The 20685-nt window shown below is 46.0% G+C and overlaps 1 protein-coding gene across 21 annotated transcripts in view; it reads left to right on the top strand.

Moving 5' to 3' along the window:
* The window catches only part of DNM1 (dynamin 1), a 131054-nt gene that overhangs the window by 85932 nt on the left and 24437 nt on the right, over positions 1-20685 (top strand). For all 21 annotated transcript variants that reach the window (XR_014152677.1, XR_014152678.1, XR_014152679.1 and 18 more), the window contains 2 exons: positions 17208-17317; positions 18844-18955. Coding sequence is in view for 17 of the 21 variants with exons in the window: in XM_081847547.1 (XP_081703673.1) it covers positions 17208-17317; positions 18844-18955 (222 nt within the window). In the remaining 4 variants the exon portion in view is untranslated. The remainder of the gene's footprint in view (positions 1-17207; positions 17318-18843; positions 18956-20685) is intronic.

Below are 20685 nucleotides of genomic sequence, written 5' to 3'. Positions count from 1 at the left end.
CGGTGTTTCCGTCCGCTGCTCTGATTTGCCAGAAGCGGCTTAGTCATGCTGGCCACATGACCCGGAAGCTGTGCGCCGGCTCCCTCGGCCTATAGAGTGAGATGAGTGTGCAACCCCAGAGTCGGACTGGACCTAATGGTCAGGGGTACCTTTACCTTTTCAATAATAATAATAATAATATCAGGTTAAAACAAAACAAATTCCTTCCAGTAGCACCTTAAAGACCAACTAAGTCAGTTCTTGGTATGAGCTTTCGTGTGCATGCACACTTCTTCAGATACACAGAATATCAGGTTAGTTTGTTTTGGAATCCCCCTCCACCCAATTTAATATCCAGCCTAATGGAGTTCAAAGGCTTTTCCTTATTGTTTTTTAAATTAACATATTGAGGATTCAGTGAATTATCTCTTGAGGGCTGTGTGCATTTGTATGTGTGTGTGCACATATGCACAATAGGGGGCTTGAACCCCCCTCCCACACCCCCTCTTTTGTAAGGTTATGTTGTGCTTTTTTTGTCCCAACCTCTCTGCGGCAGCTAAACCAAAGGGCTGCTTTTTTCTACATGAGAGAAGCCGAACAAGTTTGGCCATTGAGTCAAGCAAGGTACCTCTGCTGCTTGAGAGTAGCCCAGCCTATTCCCACCCCGTTACAGTGGAGCTGGGCAACCAGACTAGGTGGTGAAAACATCTGGGCCCCATTAGCAAAATACCCAGCCTTTTCCCGCAAAAGCTGCCTTGTTCTCTCTCTCCCCACCCCCACCGCCCCCGCTGAAGGAAATGGTTGGAATGTAAAAGGGTCTTAAAGGGGCGAAGGTCTTAGCATAGATGGGGTTCTTGCCTGCTGTGAAGGGAGTGGCTGATGGTGTGTAATGGGGAAATGGATGGGGTTAGACTTGCCTTACACTGCCCTACGTCCAAGAGCCCCTCTTATTTTGGGATTCTCTTGCTGTTTTCCTTTGTCAGCCTCCCAACGGGCTGGATCCCTGATCTGTGGAGAGCCATAGTGCAGTAGATTTGCTGAAGCAATAGTTACAGCTAGGAACCGATTGCTTTCAGTGGGTTGGCCAAGTGGGGTGCTGGGGCGGTGATCTCACCTGCCCATTTGTTCCTCTTCATGAGATGCCCCCAGTATCCAGTGGGGCTGTTTTATAAGAGGCTCTTAGACCAATCCTGCCAGCAGCAGCACATTGTAAAAGGAGACTGCTTAACGCCAGGACTCTGCAGTGTCACCCAAGGTCCCAGTCCTATGCAGACCAACCTGGGACTAAGCCCAATTGAACCTAGATGGATTTACTTCCAAGAAAACTTGCATAGGATTGCAGTGCACCACGTGTTATGATACTCCGCTCCTCTTTCAAGGCAAATCCATTTCAAATGCTACCAGACTGTTCTCTCTTCCTCAAGGCTTTCTGAAACAATGCAATAAGCTGCTAGTAGAGGACAGGACGCGAATGGTGCTGTGGGTTAAACCACAGAGCCTAGGACTTGCCGATCAGAAGGTCGGCGGTTCGAATCCTCGCGACGGGGTGAGCTCCTGTTGCTCGGTCCCTGCTCCTGCCAACCTAGCAGTTCGAAAGCACGTCAAAGTGCAAGTAGATAAATAGGTACTGCTCCGGCGGGAAGGTAAATGGCGTTTCCGTGCGCTGCTCTTGTTCACCAGAAGCGGCTTAGTCATGCTGGCCACATGACCCGGAAGCTGTACGCCGGCTCCCTCGGCCAACAAAGCGAGATGAGCGCCGCAACCTCAGAGTTGGTCACGACTGGACTTAATGGTCAGACGTCCCTTTACCTTTACCTAGAGGACAGGAACTTTTGCAAGAGCTGTATGTGAATTCTGTGGTAGAGATTATTGGGAAAGGGATTGAAAATAAAACTGCCTGTATCACAGTGCCTTCAAACAAACATATGGGGAGGCCATGGTTGTAATACTGCGCACAGTTCTGGTTGCTGTGTCTCAAGCAGGGTGCTGTAGGGCAACCAGATATGGTCACGGGGCCGAAACAACTCACCTGGGAGAAAAGTTTGCAAGATTTGTTTGTGACACAGTGTATGGTGTGGATAAAGTGAAATTTTCCTCCCTCTCCCATAACACTAGAACTTGGGGCCCAGTGAAAATCTGGCATTTTGCATGGAAAAGTGGGATATATTTTTTTTAAAAAAAGCATTCCATTCATATAAATTTAACAAATAATTTGTTGTTGTTGTTTTATTTTATACTCCACATTTCCCCAGAGCCAGGACTCAAGGCATGCTTACAAAAGTTAAAACAAACACAGATAAAACATAGAAAGCTAAAATACAATTGTTAGAAAACAATTTAACTATAATGGAATAAAAATCATTTAAAAACAAATCTATTAAAATACAGATAGTAAAAATAGAACAACACATTTAAAAGCAGTCAGGTCCCACATTCCTGCCAGAATAAAGCCACCTTTACCTGCTGGCAGAAGGACAGCAAGGAGGGAGCCAGTCTGGCTTCTCCAAGGAGGGAGTTCCAGAGTCTGGGAGCAGCCACCACTGAGAAGGCCCTGTCCCGTGTCCCCACCAAACATAAGTAAATCAGTTGGATTGAAAATCGGGACAGTATTCCTTCACACAATATGTAATTAATTGATAGCACACACTGCCACAAGAAGTGGTAACGGCTACCAGCTTGCTTTGAGTTTAGGGACAGTTTGCTTCTGAGCAATAGGAAGTGGGGTTCAGCTCTCTAGATGTTGGTGGACTACAGCTCCCATCATCCCTGACCACTGGCCATAATGGGAGGCAAAAACCTAACAACTGGACCCTAACTCAGCTGGAAGGGCTGCCCTAATTATCCCACTGCTCAGAAAATGTGTGTGTTTGTCGGTGGGGACAAAACATTTGTAAAGCGTGTTTATTTTATGTAGGGGGGGGAATTGTATACTGCTTAATTTAAAAAATGCAGTGCCTGCAAAATAATACAAAATAATTATCAATAATAAAAACAGGAAAACTTTAAAAACAGCTGTGCATAACAAAATTATGTGCTAAAATAAAAAAAAGTATTCAACTTGCATTTAAACAGTACAGGTAGCCCCCCCCAGACACCAATGAAATTGCGTACAGTTGAAACCCATTGAAAAAGCCTGCAAACACCCCATTTCGCCCTTGCCCCTGTTCCTCCGTTTTAGTGACGTATCAGTGACGCCTTTATGATGTTTCTGGATCACTTCCAGATTCAGCACAATGTGCGTATACACAGTCGTGCACATATTGAACGCACGTAAATGGAGGGGCTGCCTGTACAGTGAGGGTGCCTGCCTAGGATGATAGGCAGCGAGGTTGATGGGCAGAGAAGAAGAGGGATATGCTAGCTGATTCATCCCTGTGACCTCTCTGACTCAGCCTTTTGCTTGTTATTAATCTTCAGTGTCTGTTGAACAGTAGTGCTAGTTGCCACTGATGAATCTTCCATAGATGTGCACAATTATTATTATTATTATTATTATTATTTTAAGCCCATCACCAACATTTTCTCTAGTCTAAGTTGCCCCACTTAACCAGGGGGCAAACTACATTGAATTAAATGGGACTTACTTCTGAGTGCATAAGGGTTGCACCCTTTTAGGAATACTATAATAGACAGTCCACTACTTCCAGCACATGGCTGGAAGGGAGTAGGCACTGATCCGTCCTTTTTCCTACTCTCTAACCTTTTTTGACTGGTGCTTAAGGCATGTTAATGGTCAGTTGCTAATCCATATTAAACGGGCTTAAGAAGATGATGTGTGAATGACTAAGAAGGGTGGACATTTTACCCTTCTGCATAATAGCCACATTCATCAAGCATCTGTTTGATTTCTTGGAGTTTTTAACCTATGCTTTGTCTCTGCATTGAGTCGGTATGCATCTGTGCCTTGGCCTGCCATCACTGAAACCCTCTGAGGTGGAGTGGGGTTAGGCATATTTTTGTAGGAATCTCTGTTTTGTGACTTTCTCCTGGGGCTTAATTTCTTCCGGAAATTCTGCAGCTGAAGCCAGCCCCTCCGCATTGGAAACTCTTAATAATAATAATAATAATAATAATAATAATAATAATAATAATTTATATCCCACCCTCCCCGGCCAGAGCTGGGCTCAGGGCAGCTAACAACAGTAAAAATTACAGTAAAAACATAATAGGGAGGGGGAACCAATTTAAAATACAGGTTAAAATGCAATTTAAAATGCAGCTGCTGGATGTTTGAAGGTCTGGTGTGACTACCAAGCAGTACAGTGGTATGTCGAGTTACAAACGCTTCAGGTTACAAACTCCACTAAGCTGGAAGAGTTACCTCAAGTTGAGGACTTTGCCCCAGGATGAGAACGGAAATTGTGTGCCGGCGGCACAGCGGCAGCAAGAGGCCCCATTAGCGAAAGCACGCTGGTAGTTAAGAACAGTCTCAGGTTAAGAACGGACCTCCAGAACGAATTAAGTTCATAACTAGAGGTACCACTGTATACAGAAAGCTCTCTGTAGATGCCCAAAGCTGCTCTCCCTTTTATTTGTATTCCGTATGTTTGGGTACCAGGCCCTGGCCTTCACGCTGAAAACTGACTTAGATTACCCTGTCCCAAATTATACCTTGCCTCCATCGAGTGAAAATCAAAACCACACCGTGCATTTCACTTGGTGCTCCAGTTAGTGAAAAACGTGAAATGAATCTTGCCTCCCATCCATTTTTCTTTCAGGTTACAGGATTTAAACACAGTGAACACAAGCTAATTTAAACTTTCATCGTTCACCGTAGACATTAAAAAAGAGTTCTGCACTTTTTGCAAGATTAAAAGGCAGCCCAGGGGCAGGGATCCAAACATGACAGCTGGCTAAAATAAACCTCTTGTTTATTGCAAGAGCCACTTAAGGGGGGAACACACACTCCACAGCCAGCATGAAATGCTTTCTCATTTCCTTAGTTTGTCTCCCTTTTGCCTCTTGAACTTCTTCATCAGTCATTAAGACAGAAGTAACTCCAGCGAGTTTAGTGGATGAACCGAATGTTATCACAGTTTCCTTCCCTGCTTTCAATTTCTGCCTTGAAAACTCATCCCAGATAAGAGGTAAAAAGGGGAGGAAACTGCTGCGGCTTCTCAGGGCTCTGATTTATTTCTTGTGGAATGGTCTCAGAAGGAGCAGCAGCCTCTTCCCCCAGATTCCAGGGGTTCTTCAGGCATCCGATGAAAGAGCCTGATCTTTGGGAAAGCCCACACCATGAAAACCCAGTGCCTCTGAGGTACTAGAGCACACTTTTGTTTTCTGACTCTCAACCCCTTGCAGATAACATGGTAGCAATTCATATTGATTGGCACTTGTGCACTTTCCCTGCATCTTATTCCCTTTTAAATCTTTCCCCATCTCCCATGATTCTTGCCCTCTCTCTCTCTCTCTCTCTGGGTTCATTCACACTTCCATTTGTCCCATGCTCTCTAGGCATGAGTCTGAAAGGCTTTTCGTTTGCCCTGCTGCTTTCGCAGGGAAAACCCACTGTTTAATGCTGAATTTTAGCATATGTAAATTGGGCTTTCTGCAGACTGACTTCGGGCAAGCAAAAATCCTATCGGAACCATGCCTGGAAAGCATGGGGCAAACAGAATAAAATGTGGACCAAATGGAAGTGTGGATAAGCCCTTTTCTTCCATATTTGTCCTGAAGTTGCAGAAAGGTGCCAGAGTAAATATTGAAACTATATTTGAGAGCTCTGAGAATCCTTTTGATGCTTTTTTAAAATGAGCAGCATTTTTGCCAGCTTCCAGCTTCCCATCCTAGGAAGACCCCAGAAGAGTTCTTAACTAACTGAGGGGTTGTGTACAATGAGCAGATCAAACAAAAGCAATTGAAATAGCTCAACACAACGAATGCTTTCAGCTGAAGATGCAACTTATACTGACATCTCTAGTCTCACTACAGTGGTACCTCGGGTTAAGAACTTAATTCATTCCGGAGGTCCGTTCTTAAGCTGAAACTGTTCTTAACAGGAGGTACCACTTTAGCTAATGGGGCCTCCCGCTGCCGCCGTGCCGCAGCGGCGCAATTTCTGTTCTCATCCTGAAGCAAAGTTCTTTACCCAAGGTACTATTTCTGGGTTAGCGGAGTCTGTAACCTGAAGCGTCTGTAACCTGAGGTACCACTGTACTATTCAAACCCTTTATGGCAAGCATCTCTGGTACTTAGTAGACAGCTAACGCTGCTTCACTGTGACCCACTAAAACTTGCATCGCAATCCGGCGCCAGCCAAAAATCTCCCGCCATCTCACTTTCTGTGGTCTGCGCCCCCCACCGCAAACCCAAGAAGAGAGCACCCTACCTGCCTGCAAGGGGAGGGAGGTGGGACGTGGAAGGAAGCAAGACAGCTAAGAAAAGGTGAAGTTCAGAGATGAAAACAGGGATGGAGAGAGAACCCAGGCATCATTTTCCTTTGGCCAGGCAAGCACCTCTTTCCCTGCACAGTGCCAGCAGCATACGATGTATATCCCAGCACAGCCTAACCAATGTGCAGACTACTGTACAATCTTGTAATCCTGAACAGGTAGTCCGAACACTGGGCAGACGGAGTGGAGCCTCTGAGTCCAAAAAGCCGGCAAGCAGGTGGTGCACTTACTTCTTTCCCGGGCTCCTGCCTCCGGGCTGACCGTTCTCAGGGGAGAGAAAGACAGAGAGACAGAGAGAGGGGGGAAACAGGCAATGGGAAGACCAAGTCCTGTCAGAAGAAGCAGCTTACTTTACCAGCTGCCAGGGAAGAAACATCGGCGCCGGCTTCGGTAATCCCCGCATCCGCAGAATCCATTCAACCGTCCTGCCCCTTTCTTCTCCAAGCTTCTTCATACGGAAAATCACCCAGATCCCTTTGGCCACATCACAGGTTCCTTAGGGGGAGGGAAAATAGAAACAAAATTAAATAAATGAAGAAAGCAAACAGTTGTCACCAACTGAAAAATTGGGAGAAGAGTCTCTTGGAAGATGCAGCCGTGTGCTGGAGGTGGAGGAGTTATGGGTCCTCAGCTCCTTTTAGGGGAACCCCACATCTGGTCAGCTCTTGGTAGAAGATCGCTTGGGCCTGAAGTATCCACACAATGCTTCCATGAAACGCTTTGTTGGTTTTTGTGGTTGCTGTTGCCCCAAAGGAACTCCAACTCTGCTTTGGCTTCCAGAGCAAATGTCCGGGGAGTGCGGCATTTGTGATCAGGTCCGCCACAAAGCTTCTTTGCTCCCACGTTGGCCACTTGCCTTTGCAGTTAGCCTCTGGCTACCAGGAGAGTGATCTGGCTCCCTCCCACACCTCCTTTGTGGCCTCCAGTCCCCACCCAGCATCTGGCACTCATTGTGGCTCCGTCATTCTGGTCTTTGCGCCTCCCTTCCTTCTCCTGCTTCTCTCCTGCACTTCTGCCTCAATTGACGTGGCAGTGCAAAACTAACGAGGCTTGAAGGAGGAGCTTGCCAGCTGCTGGGAAGGTCAAAGTTCGACAGGAACTGAGCCGCCTGGTGGATAAGGTTGCGAGGGAGGGGAAAAGAAGGCTCCATACCTTGGATGGAAACTCAAGGAATGTTGTCTTCCCTCTGGTGCGCGGCTCCCGTGTAGCGATTCCAGATGTTCCAAGGGCCATGTGCTCTATTTCCTCTCCATTGCTGCAGGGATAAAGGCTGCTTTATGCACAATATGCAAACCCACCAGCACACACAAGATGGGGGTGGGGGGAGGCAGAAGAAAGGGAGATTTGGAATCCATGGTTTAGCAGGGATGAAACAAAACTAGCAACCGATCTGGAGGACCCAGGTCACTCCCCTTGCTTTTCGGAGGCCCGCCATGACCATTCTTCCATTATACTCACGTTCCTTGACTTCTGGAGTGTGGGGTGCAATGCATTTGGCGCAGTTACGCAAGTATGATTTGTTCAGGGGAAGTGAGCAACAACGATCACTTGCAGAGCTGGGTCATCTGCTCAAGAGTACTGTATATATACTTACCCCATTCAGATCCTACAAGGCAGCTTTCTCCAGTCTGGTGCCCTCCATATGTTTTGGCTGGGGCTGATGGGAATCAGTGTTTCTCACCCCCCCCCCCCGAAAAATAGGGCACACCTTTGTTTTCAACAAAAATAGAAGTGCCGGTACTGCATATCCTTGAGTTGTTGTTGTTGTTGTTGTTTAGTCGTTTAGTCGTGTCCGACTCTTCGTGACCCCATGGAACAGAGCACATCAGGCACTCCTGTCTTCCACTGCCTCCCGCAGTTTGGTCAAACTCATGCTGGTAGTTTTGAGAACACTGTCCAACCATCTCGTCCTCTGTCGTCCCCTTCTCCTTGTGCCCTCCATCTTTCCCAGCATCAGGGTCTTTTCCAGAGAGTCTTCTCTTCTCATGAGGTGGCCAAAGTATTGGAGCCTCAGCTTCACGATCTGTCCTTCCAGTGAGCACTCAGGGCTGATTTCCTTCAGAATGGAGAGGTTTGATCTTCTTGCAGTCCATGGGACTCTCAAGAGTCTCCTCCAGCACCAGAATTCAAAAGCATCCATTCTTCGGCGATCAGCCTTCTTTATGGTCTAGCTCTCACTTCCATACATCACTACTGGGAAAACCATAGCTTTAATTATACGGACCTTTGTCGGCAAAGTGATGTCTCTCCTTTTTATAGAAATGAGCAAGGGGCTGAACTCCAGTCATATAAAGACAATAGATGAAAGGCAAAATAGTAGAATTGGTCATGCACATGCTCAGGGGTAGAGCAGGCATTTGAGCCTCTGCCTTAAGTGCATCCACCAATTTAGGACACCCTTTGGACTTTTACAGGAAGGCAGTTGTGAAAGGCATCTTGCAAAACTCAGCTCTCAAGCCAATCTAAGGCAGTGGTTGGTGGAAAGGCTTCAGTCCAGTTAAGTCTGTTGGACTCCAACTGCCATCAGCTCCAGCCAGCATGGCCAACGACCAGGGGTGGTGGAGTTGTAGTAGTTCAGAATAGGAGCATCGTTGGCTGCCTTTCTATCAACGCAGATTTGTTGTCTATCCAACTTGGCATTGTCTACAGTGGCTGGCAGCAGCTAGCTCTCCAGGATTTCAGGCAAGAGGCTTTCCCAGCCCTAAATGGAAATTCTAGAGTTGAATACAATGCAAAATGGATGTCCCACCACTGAGCTAGGGGTCCTTCCCTCACTTGGAGGGCCTCAGCTACCAACCCTGGTTCTAAGGGTTGAAGCATCTTTGTCACATGAGCAACAGGGACATACAGAGAGGCAGGGAGATCCATCCACTTTCATTTCCCTCCAAAGCTGAATACGCCAGCATCCAAGCGGTGGGTGTGGGGAGGGTGTGAACTTGTTGTTGTTGTTGTTGTTGTTACATTTATTTCACAACCTCCCATAAAGGATGCTGGAGGGAGGGAGGAGGGAGACACTCTCTCTCTCTCTCTCTCTCTCTCTCTCTCTCTCTCGCGTGCGTCTCCCCGCTTGCAGGTAGAGGGTTGTAAGCCAGGGCTTGCAAACATGGTCCCCTCTGAATGTTCCCAGACTCCAACTCCCATGAGCACAAAACAAGTGTGGCTAGTGGCCAGGAACAATGGGAATTGTAGTCTAACAATATGGGGGTGGCCATGGGCTTCCCATCCCTATATGGTACCTAAGTGTAATGCATGTGTGCATTAATAGAGTACATTAGACACACTTAGCCTCTCATCCAGAGATTTTATTTCTGGAGACAGAGGGTGTGTTATGGGGGCCTGGACCCTGCACAATGAGCACAGTAGCATTATAGGGCATGTTGATTTTTCAACTTCCAAATTCCCAAAATGTGGGGTGCTAAATATTTGTAACATGACTTGGGAATTCAAAAGATATTTTGGTTAAATTAATATAATTTAGTTTTGCTTGGTAAATAGAATGTGTATAAAATTGCGTTGGTATCATTTAAAATGATTGCCAGGTACTTGCGTTTATACATTGTTGTTGTTTGGCATTACCTGACATTTACAGATGGTAAAATAAAGCTTCTTTGGTTTTCCGAAAGCAGTTTATGTGCTTGTCCATCAAACGGAGACTTACCAAGCGAAATGTTGTCAAAACACAAAAATAACAGCAGATTTGAATTCCTCACATCCAAAAGCATATTTTTTTTTGCAATAAATTTGCGAAATGAAGTTTTACCCCCCACCCCACCCAAATGGCACGCCTTGCTGTAGCAACTCACCACGGTGACATTTTGACGAGGGATTTCTCAAAAGACAAAAATCAGGATGGTGATTTATTAGGGTGGTACAAGTTACACGAATAAGGACAGCTGGAGTGTGTGCGAGAGAATGAGAATATAACTCCTGCCTATCCATACCTACTAAACAGGCACGGATAGAAGACTCCCTGCGTCTCCTCCCCCCCCCACTGCCCCTCACCCCCGATCCCTGGGTGTCTGTAGATCCTTGAAGGGAGTGCCTCTGAGTTACGACCAGAGTCTGCTTTCTCTCACCACTGAGTCACCCTTGCACGTGGATGGGATATGTGTGTGGGTGAGTGAGAGAGAGGAAGCGGGGGGCTGCAGAGGGGGGAGAACGTGATAGGTGCCCCCCACCTCTGTTTTATACCTCTATTAAAACGCTGAACTCATGTTACCACCTCCCTTTGCTCCGTGTCCCAGTAAAAAACGACTACCCACAAATCATCTGAGCCTGCGTTAATTCTGAAGCTTCTTCTCCCTTTCCAGCCTCAGGCTCAAGGGGAGATGCCTGAGAATGAGAGATGCAGTCAATAATAATGCAGATATAATAAGGCAAAAAACAAAAAGTGAAAAAGGAATGGGAGTGTCTAAATGAATACCTTAAAAGCCAAGGTTCGAGGACAGAAATATGGCTGAGTCCGGAATAACCTTGTGAAGTGAAAGGATAAGAAAGAAGGATTTATATCTGGATGCTAGGGTAGGGATGATAAGGAAAACAGGAGGACACAATGAGAGGTAAAGGAGGTGCTGTGGGATTGGTGGAAGTCAATGTTTGTTTTTCTTTTTAGTGTTTTATATTATTAACTTGTAAAATATGGTTTTGGATTTTTTTTTGTTTTTTGAATGTCGGTTTTTGTGTTTTGTGAACAGTGGTACCTCTGGATGCGAACGGGATCCGTTCCGGAGCCCCATTCGCATCCTGAAGTGAACACAACCTGCGTCTGCGGGTCGTGATTCATTGCTTCCGCGCATGCACATGACGTCATTTTGAGCGTCTTTGCATGCGCGAACAGCGAAACCCGGAAGTAACGCACTCTGTTACTTCTGGGTCGCCATGGAGCGCAACCCAAAGAGGCTTAACCTGAAGCAACTTTAACCCGAGGTATGACTGTATTGTTATCTTTTGATATTTTTGTGTTGTTGTTGTGTGGAAAATACTAATAAAATTTATAATTAATAAAAAAAAAGAGAATGAGAGATGTCTTGGTCCTGAGCCCAAACCTGTATACCCGCCCCCCAACCCCAAGGCAGGCAGGCACCTACTCCTTCTGCCAGTCAGCCCCCGCCTGCCCGCTCCATCCTACTCCGTTGGCTGGGATGCTTCTGGGTCGTTTCAGCCACTGCACACACACATACCCACAGCTTGATTGCTAACACATGGGCTGGAGGCTCCCATCCAACACTTTGAAGGTCTCGGCCCTCGGCAGCTCGTTACACATTTTCCTGTCTCTATATTCAGGAAATGAAGTCAGAGCATTGATATAAAACAGGCTGGGCTGAAAGGGGAGAAGATGGAAATACTTGAGAGGCTGAGGCCAGGAATTTAGAGTGGGGGGCCGCTGGCACAGCATATCATGTGTGCAAGAGAAGGGTCATGATACTGGGGGGTCCAAGAAGGTCTCTTGCATCGCACTGCAAGTCCTACCAGCAGTTCGGTCACATCCAGATATGCCAGATTGCAACCCTACCTGGTACTCTGAATCCTAGGGTGGTTTGCTTGTTGCTAGCCTGGTTTATTGCATCCAGGATTGCTGCAAAAGTTTGAGCTTGCTTCACTGGTGTTTCCTAACTGAGCCACATAACTGGCAAGGGGCAATGTGTGCTTTCTAAGAGCTGAGCTGCTAGTTCAGAGCAGAATTCCTTTGAAGAGCTCAGTAGCTTGGGTGTGTGGGTGTGTGTGGATACTGTGGGAGGTCAGTTGCAAGTCAACACCAGAACATGCAGAGCAGCTGTAGGAACATATAGCCTACAGGACCGCATCCTACATTAGGAAATTCCTACATGACCTTATAATCTTGACCTTCTACCATGTATGCATGTAACAACAACATTCTTAATATAATCGGATGTGGTTATTACTGCAACGAGAAGCATGCATGTGTCACACCAAAGTTTGGGAAGGGACTGTGTCATAGCCAAACAATGTGACCAGCAAGAATCATGTGGTTCTTGTTGGACTTCAGATGACAAGCTTGAATATTCCCCAGGATAAACAGCAACAACAGGCACTTAGAAACCAGTGCACCAGGAAGAAGCCTAGCCTAGATTATTTATTCCTGACATGCTATGTTTCCATAGGCAAGGAATTTTAAATGTAGAAGGACACTCAGATAAGAAACCCATTGCTGGCTGTCCACTGTTGTCCATCTCAGCAAGAGCTGCACCATATGATTTCCCTGCAGCATATAGCTAAGTTGTGAAGCAGCCCTTAATGTTCTTGCATTTAGCACATATTAGCAGTGAAAACTGAATGAATGTTAGCGTTGAAGTACCTCATCCAGAAGAACAGGAAAGCAAATTATTGTAGTTGGGTTCCTCCTCCTCCCAGTGACATCTTTCTGGTGGTGAGATACCATATCATATGGCTTCAGGATTTGAAATAGGTAGAAGTTATTGAGCAGTAACTGTAAGCAGCAGCAAAGGATTGCGGGGCAATGGACTGTGAGCCAGATACACCCTCGCTTTCTCCCATAGCAGCAACATAATAACCTAAGAAGAAGCCAATGGTCCAACTATTCTGGCCTCCTGTTCTTACAGATTTCTGTGGGACCGGAACATGTGCATTTCCCCCTCCCCCCATTATTTCCAGAACTGGTATTCATAAGCACCGCAGCCTGTAATCATCAGATGGAAAAGGCCTTTATGGTGCCAATGAACACCCTTGTGAGTTTGCTGCAAGGACATGATGACACTAGAACAACTGATCCAGGAAAGCTATCACTGTTCACCTGCTTCAACTCACAGAATTTTCCACCCCAAGATGTGGTGATGTACAATGTCTTTGGCAGCATTAAAAAGGGATTATACACCTTGAGGGTTCTGCCTGTGGTTATTAGCTAAAAAGTCAGTGCTAGAGCACATACTTTGCATTAGAAATATTGCAGTTGCGTTCCCTGGCATCTGTGGGTAGGGCTTTGGGTAGGGAAATCCTTGTCAGAAGGCCCTGGGAGCCACTGACCCATGTCATAAGCACCAGCTCCTGGCCCGGGGTGCACTCCCCCCCCCATAGTTTTTTTTTAGGGGGCTGGGCCCCCCTCTTGTTGGACCCCCTCAATCATCTTGAGAAACTGGCACCTCTGACCCACACTTACCTTTCCTCTGCTCTTTCCAGGCATGTCTGAGCACCTCCCTCCCGGAGATTTCTCTGCAAAAACCCGCTTTTTAAAGCTGAATCAGAGGCAATGGCAATCCATGGAAAACCTGAATTGATGCTTGCTTTGATTGAGCACTGAAGAGCGGGTTTTCACCAGGAGAGCTCTGGGGAAAGACAAAGGCAAAAATGCTCGGATATAGAGCTTTTAAGTGCAGACCACTGCCTGGGAAGCATGGGTGAAAGATAAATGTGGATAAGCCCTTCGTCAGTATGGATGACACTGAGCTCGATGTACCAGATGCTCTGGCTCAGTATAAGGCAGATTCCTATGTTCCTTTTTAATGCAACCCATACAGAACCATGAGAACTAGAATCTTATTTTATTTTTTGGCAGACAGTAGCTCAGTGGTACCTGCTTTGCGTTAAGAAGGTCCAGGGCTTGGCTCCCATCATCTTCCAGTACAGCTGGGAGACACCCCCCTCCCGCAACCCTCATAACCATTTAGCATAGGCAGTGGTGAGCTAGGAGAACCAATAATTTGCTTTGTCTTTCTGAATACCATTAACCTGGTGGGTGGACTTCTACCTTCATATCTTGCATGTGGGATTCCCAAAACCATCTGGTGGTCACTGTTGAACTCTGGGGTTGGGTTAATTGGAACCTTGGTTTGACGCAACAGAGCTCTCAGGAACTTAGGTGCTGTAGCAACATAACAGAAGCTGCTGGATCAGGCCAAGGGAACTTCGGATCCAGCATCCTGTTCTCACTGTGGTCAGCCAGATGCTTGTGGGAAACCAGCAAGCAGGACCTGAACACAATAACTCAATGGGTGGCCTTGGTCAAGTTTTAGCCTGACTTAAAGCTCACAGTTGTTGTGCTGCAATTTGTTTAAACAAACAAACAAACAATGCACTTTTTCATGCTGGGAAAAGCAAAGGAAATGACTAGTAACATGACCTGACCTCAACGTGATTCATAGATTTGAAAGTGGCCACCCATTTCCATGCCTATGAAACAACTGAACGGGATCATGGAGTAAAATGCATTTCCAGAACTATGGTTCCTTGCGGGCACATCCACCATCTTATAATTTCCTATGACGTCGCCTGTTGCTTGCCTTTTCTCTAAATGAAAACATACTGGATGCTGCAACCTTTCCTCCTACTTTCAGGAATGTGTCTAGCGATCCCTTTAAAAAAGCAAGTTATGGATGGAAGTGAGAATAGTGAGGCTGTCTCTGCACTTGCACCCCAGGCAGGTCCAATATTGAGAGGAAGTGTGTGGACATAGCAGGTCCCTGGGCCTGAGGTTCTCACCCCTGGGCTAATGAGTGATTTCTGCTCACTTTTCAAAATCTCCTGTGGCTATAGTGTTTGTGAGACACACCATCTGTTCTTTTCAAACAGGAAGGAGAAAAAGCCCAGCAACCCTGTTTGGTATAGTCAGGACAGTAGTCAGAATTCAAACAACAATGCACACACCATCCCCTTCTTTGCTTTTGCGGTTTCTAGTTAGATTTTGGCGCCTGAGAATTGCCAGCCTGCCAGCCTGCCTTTCCCATTTTCTGTCTTGCTGTAAGAGATCACGTTGCTTCAGTTTTCCAATAAAGCAGCCGCAGTTGAATGCAGGAGAGGCTTCTGGGATGACGGGAACGTTTGTCCCTCTTCCTGGCTTAATGGTTCCCCCTGTAGGTCATTTTAAATATACCAGTGTTTTCTTCTGATTTGCAACGTGGTCACAGAAAGATGCGTTTATGGGTTTAGACCATAGCTGTCAACTTTCAGATTTGAAAATAAGGGATCAGCAGCCTCAGAAATATGGGATCAGCAGCCTCACCTGTCCCGGGGACAGTCTACGGGATATCTAACAATCCGGAATAGCAGCAGGAAACGGCGCTGGAATAAGGGAATTTCCCGCAAAAAAAGGGAAGGTTGACAGCTATGGTTTAGACTGGGTGAGCTGCTTATTGACCATCCCAGTAGCACCTGAACAGTATAACACTCTCTCACTGGACATCTTATGTTGCTAAATGTTGGAGTATTCAGGACAGATGGAAGAAGGTCCTCTACTCAGAACACATAGAGGTTTTAGAAAAATCATTTGTTGTTAGCTGCCCAGGAGTCCTTTGGAACGAAAAGTAGGATATAAACAAATAAATAGCTAAACTTGGGAGGCTTTAAAAGAGGATTAGACAAATTCATGGAGGATGACGCTATCAGTAGAAGAAGAAAAAGAGTTTGGATTTGATTTCCCACTTTATCACTACCCAAAGGAGTCTCAAAGCGGCTAACAATCTCCTTTCCCTTCCTCCCCCACAACAAACACTCTGTGAGGTGAATGAGGCTGAGAAACTTCAGAGGAGTATGACTCCCCAAGGTCACCCTGCAGCTGCTGCCCAAGACAAATTGCCTCAGCCTTCTTCATGGACTCTCCAGCCCTGATGGCTGGAGATAGCTTCTGAACTGCAGTTGCTGGGAACCTCAGTGGGGAGAGGGGCTCTTGTGCAGAGGGCCTGCTTGCGTGCTTCCCAGAGACATCTTGGTGGCCACTGTGCACAGAGTTTATGTGTGGGCTGTGCAATGCCCCGTCTTTATTGAACATTTGTTCAGATTCGTTTATTGGGGAAATTATATCTTCCAGTCAATTGATCTTTCTCCCACAATTTTCCTTGTATTGCCCCACCACTCTCCTAATTGTGAATAGGACTTTCCCTTTGCTCTGTGCAGAACTGTTTCTTGTTTTGTTTTTTTACAGAATTGAGGGTTGGTGCTATGCTCCCTGCCCTTCTGGGTAGCCACTTTAAGAAATCACCTTTGGAGCAGCATTCCTGTTTGTTTTGGAAAATAGAGGAGTTGTTCACTACATTAGCCGGTGTCCTCTGTTTAAAGATTCTTGTGGGAAAATATCTGAGTTTATCCGCAGGGATAGATAAATAGATAGATAGATAGATAGATAGATAGATAGATAGATGATAGATAGATAGATAGAGAGAGAGAGAGAGAGAGAGAGAGAGAGAGATGATAGATAGATGATAGATAGATGATAGATAGATAGATATATAATTTATTACACTCAGACACCAGCTTATAAAACACACTTGGGGGTACAATCCCAGAAGGAAAACAAACATTTAAAACAATGTACAACAATAAATTTAAAATTTATAAACGCGATAAGCGTATAGACACTTAAAACTTTAAGATAAGCTACCGCAGAGAGATGACCCAGAGTCACCCATGGAACCGAGTGTTGGGATTTTCTTAACGAACTAGTTTGGGTTGGGGGATTGTCTGCACCTACAGATCTGTACACAGAATCTGGCGTCGTCTTATGATCTTTGCCTGACAGGAGAGGGTCAAATTTTTGCTTTTCCAGGAGGTCAACGAGCCTCACCAGCAGGGGATCAATGGTCCACAGGGATAATTTTTATTACATCAAGTGAGATTGTGTGCTTTTTGCTGTTGCACAAGGGAAATCACATTACCTTGCATGCTTCTGGAAATCAAGAGCCGGTTTTGTGGCTCAACTCTGAACATCTTTCTTCTTCTCTCTGTTATGACTTATAGCTAAATAAATATGATGGTTGCTAATGCTATTAGCCCCTTTACTTAAATACAAATCAGCACACTCCACAATGGTGTTGAATGCTTATCAGGGCTGGGAAATAACTGCTGGGTGCTCTTTGTGCCTTTCAGGAAAAAGAGAAGAAATACATGTTGCCCGTGGATAATCTGAAGGTGCGGGATGTCGAGAAGGGCTTCATGTCCAGCAAGCACATCTTTGCCCTCTTCAACACTGAGCAGAGGTGCTGCCCTTTATCTGAAATTCCAGTAATACCATTCCATCTGCACATTTCGGGGTTTTAGAAGGGCACAGAATGGCAAGTGTGAGGAAAGTGAGGTCGTGGGATGGCAAGTATTAGGAAGGTGAGGGTGTAAGAGGACAGGTGTTGGCACCATGGTGGCAGAAGGTGACAGTTTGTAAAGGCATCAGTAAAGGCAGATGATGGCAGATTTACTCTGGGGATAATTAGGTGTATAAAGGACAAGGGGTGTGTGTGATGCTATAGGGAAGTGTAAAAGCATTGTTTCCTAAACTCTAAAAGCCCTGCTTTCTAAGGACCAAGCAGGATACAGGCATGGGGAATCTGTGATCAGGATATATCACATTTTGTTTTTTAAAGTTCAAAGGAACTACTGGGCTCTGTGACTTTCCTGATACAAGGCTGGTGGCTGCCTGTGGAAGAGCCAGCAACAGAATGCAAGGGTGGAGAGATGCAGAAGATCCCTGGCTGCAAATGATTAACTCAGCTGAATTGCACAGAAAAGAAGTGGTTTATGCCTCACATTGATGCAGCCGGTATTGCAAGCGAGGCTAAGTCTGAATGGGAGCCTCTCTGCACCCTACTTTCCCTCAGTGTATGATACGAAATTGCACCCTCTGTGACAAATAAAACTCAGTTCAGATGATCCTCCAAATTATTATTTGGAAAACTGAGGGTTGCACCCTCCTCCATTGCTCTGTTGATTTCAACCTACAGATGGATGCATCAGCATATTTCCAGCTCATGTCAGTTTCAGATGAGTTCTTTCTTATGTAAGTTCCACCACCCCTTGTGCAGTAATCTGCCATTAAAAAAAAAATCTGTATGGAAATTTATATTTAAAGATGAGCTCTATCTCATTTCTAAATATATTTTATCCTAAAATATACCTTTGTAAAACCCCTTTTGGTCCATTTTTTTCAGCTGAGCACTGTATTGCAAAGTTCAGAGAAGTGCAAATTCTCACATTAGACTGGTGGGTGCAAATCAGGACCCTTTATGGCTGGATTAACAGAAAACAAGTTAATGAAGCATCCCTACTGGAGCCATGGTTTGCTTGATGTCCAGACTGGGCGAATATGGCTGGGGATAACCTCCAAGTCATTTTTTGAAACTGTGGTTTGAAGAGGCTTTGCAAACTATGTTTGGAAATGGAACTGTTCGTCAGCTGGCAGTCTCACAAAAAGCAGCATATAGACTGATTACTTCCTTTTGGCCCTTTTTCCTTAGTTGTTGGCTAACTTATGACTACAGATGGGAGAGAAACTCAACTCAGTTCTCAGTTAAAGCCAAATCTACCTTTCAGGACCAATCCACAAACTGAAACGCAGTCCTCCTTTTGAAATTCTCACTTCTCAGAATTTTGCAATAAAGTTTCCCAGCTGAGTAATGTGTAGAAAATACGTATACTAGGATAAAGCGTGCTTTTTAAAAATGCATATATGTGTGAAAATAACTTTTAAAATGTGTTTTATGTTAGGTAATTTTTTTGTTTTCTTTTGCCTCAGGAATGTGTACAAAGATTACCGGCAGCTGGAGCTGGCCTGTGAGACCCAGGAGGAGGTGGATAGCTGGAAGGCCTCCTTCTTGCGCGCAGGAGTTTACCCGGAGCGTGTTGGGGTGAGTTGATCCACAGCAGCGACAGAAGGGTAAAGGAGTGGGGGGGGGGGGTGAAAGCATCTTAGAGCAAACCATGCCTATGAAGGACACCACCCTCCCTGGTAGGGGCAGCCATGTTTGTTTGTTCATATGATCTACTCTGTTCATGTACAAAGCAAAGAGAGATTGAGTGATGAATGTGGGAAGCCAAACTTTCCCCCCAGGTTCTCAAACACAGTCCATTGCCTCAGCTCCCAGCATCAGAGGTGAGCCAAAGGTAGCATTGCCTGTAGCAGTGGAACCCTGCGTGTCCTTCTTGTTGTGCCTTCAATTTCTGCTCATCTCAAGATCTCCCTGAACATTTTGATCGGGACACAATAGCACATACCCAATAAAGTGGAACCTCAGAAGCCGAATGCCTGTAAACGTAAACGTTTCGGCTCCCAAACGATCAAAAACTGGAAGTGATTGTTCCAGTTTTCGAACGATTTTTGGAAGCCAAATGTCCCACGCAGCTTCCGATTGGCTGCAGGACGTTCCTGCAGCCAGTTGGAAGCCGCGCCTTGGAAGTTGAACATTTTGGAAGTTGAACAGACTTCCAGAACGGATTCTGTTCGACTTACAAGGTACAATCTGTATTTAGATTGCTCTTGGGGCCCTGTATCACCACCATTGAAGAGTCTGCTGCTTGGGGGATTTCCGAAATGCTGGGCTCAATGCCCTCTTCGACGTGCCAAGCGCCACCACCTCTGATGTGTCCTTCCCTGTCCTTCCCATTGAGTTTTTCACCAGAGATAACCGTGCCCTGCTGGTTCTCTCCCACCTGGTTTCCTTTATATCCACAATATCAATGCTGTCTTCTAAGGCCATCTTGGCTCGGAGGCTTCTAGCAGTAGCAAGCAAACACTTGAATACAGTCTCTCTCTTCACGTGTCTTTGACACTTGCCTTTTGAGCTGCGGAGCGTTGGCCTCTCTGAATTGCTGCCCTGTTCCCTTGCACATATAATGTCTTGCTTTGCACACACCCCATTTAAATTTTCCCCAGTTTCATCATCTTCATCTCAGGGAGAAAATTTGTTCTGAACTGGACCCTACTCGGCTCCCTTCAGCTCCCCCCACAATCGGTTTTATAGCTACTCTGCCACCTTTTTCATTTCAAGCGCCAATAGTCTGGTTCCAACCTGGTTCAAGTGGAGCCTGTGCCTTTTGTACAGGCCCAGCTCGCCCCAAAATGCTCCCCATTGCCTCACAAATCCAGAGCCCTCTTCCTGACACCATCGTCTCTTCCACACATTGAGGCCACAAAGCTGTGCCTCTCCAGCTGTCCCTGCCCATAGAAGCCAAGGCATTGGAGGTTCTGGCTTACAGCATCCTACCTAGCAACCTAAATTTGGCTCCTGGGACCTGATGACTGCATTTTCCCATGTCAGTGGTGTCAATGTGTCCCACAACCACTGATTCCTCCCCTGCACTATCAACCAGGCTCTCAAGGTGATGGTCAACACCAACAACCTTCACACCAGGCAGGCAGGCAGGCAGGCAGGCAGGCAGGCAGGCAGGCAGGCAGGCAGGCAGGCAGGCAGGCAATTTCCTCTGTGGTCTGCTTGTCCATCCTGCACCAAACAATCTATGTTTTTAACTATTGAATCAGCTGCTGCCAGGATCCCTCCACCCCCTAGAGAGCTTTCCTTGACACAAAAGGATAACTCTTCTTCCTCCAAGGAAATGGTCCATTCAAAAGAAACATTCC

The sequence above is a fragment of the Podarcis erhardii genome, assembly GCF_964252035.2.
Source record: "Podarcis erhardii genome assembly, chromosome: Z".
Classification (NCBI taxonomy): Eukaryota; Metazoa; Chordata; class Lepidosauria; order Squamata; family Lacertidae; genus Podarcis; species Podarcis erhardii.
Note: the sequence above shows the minus strand (reverse complement) of the source record. Positions and strands in the feature narration are given on the sequence as shown.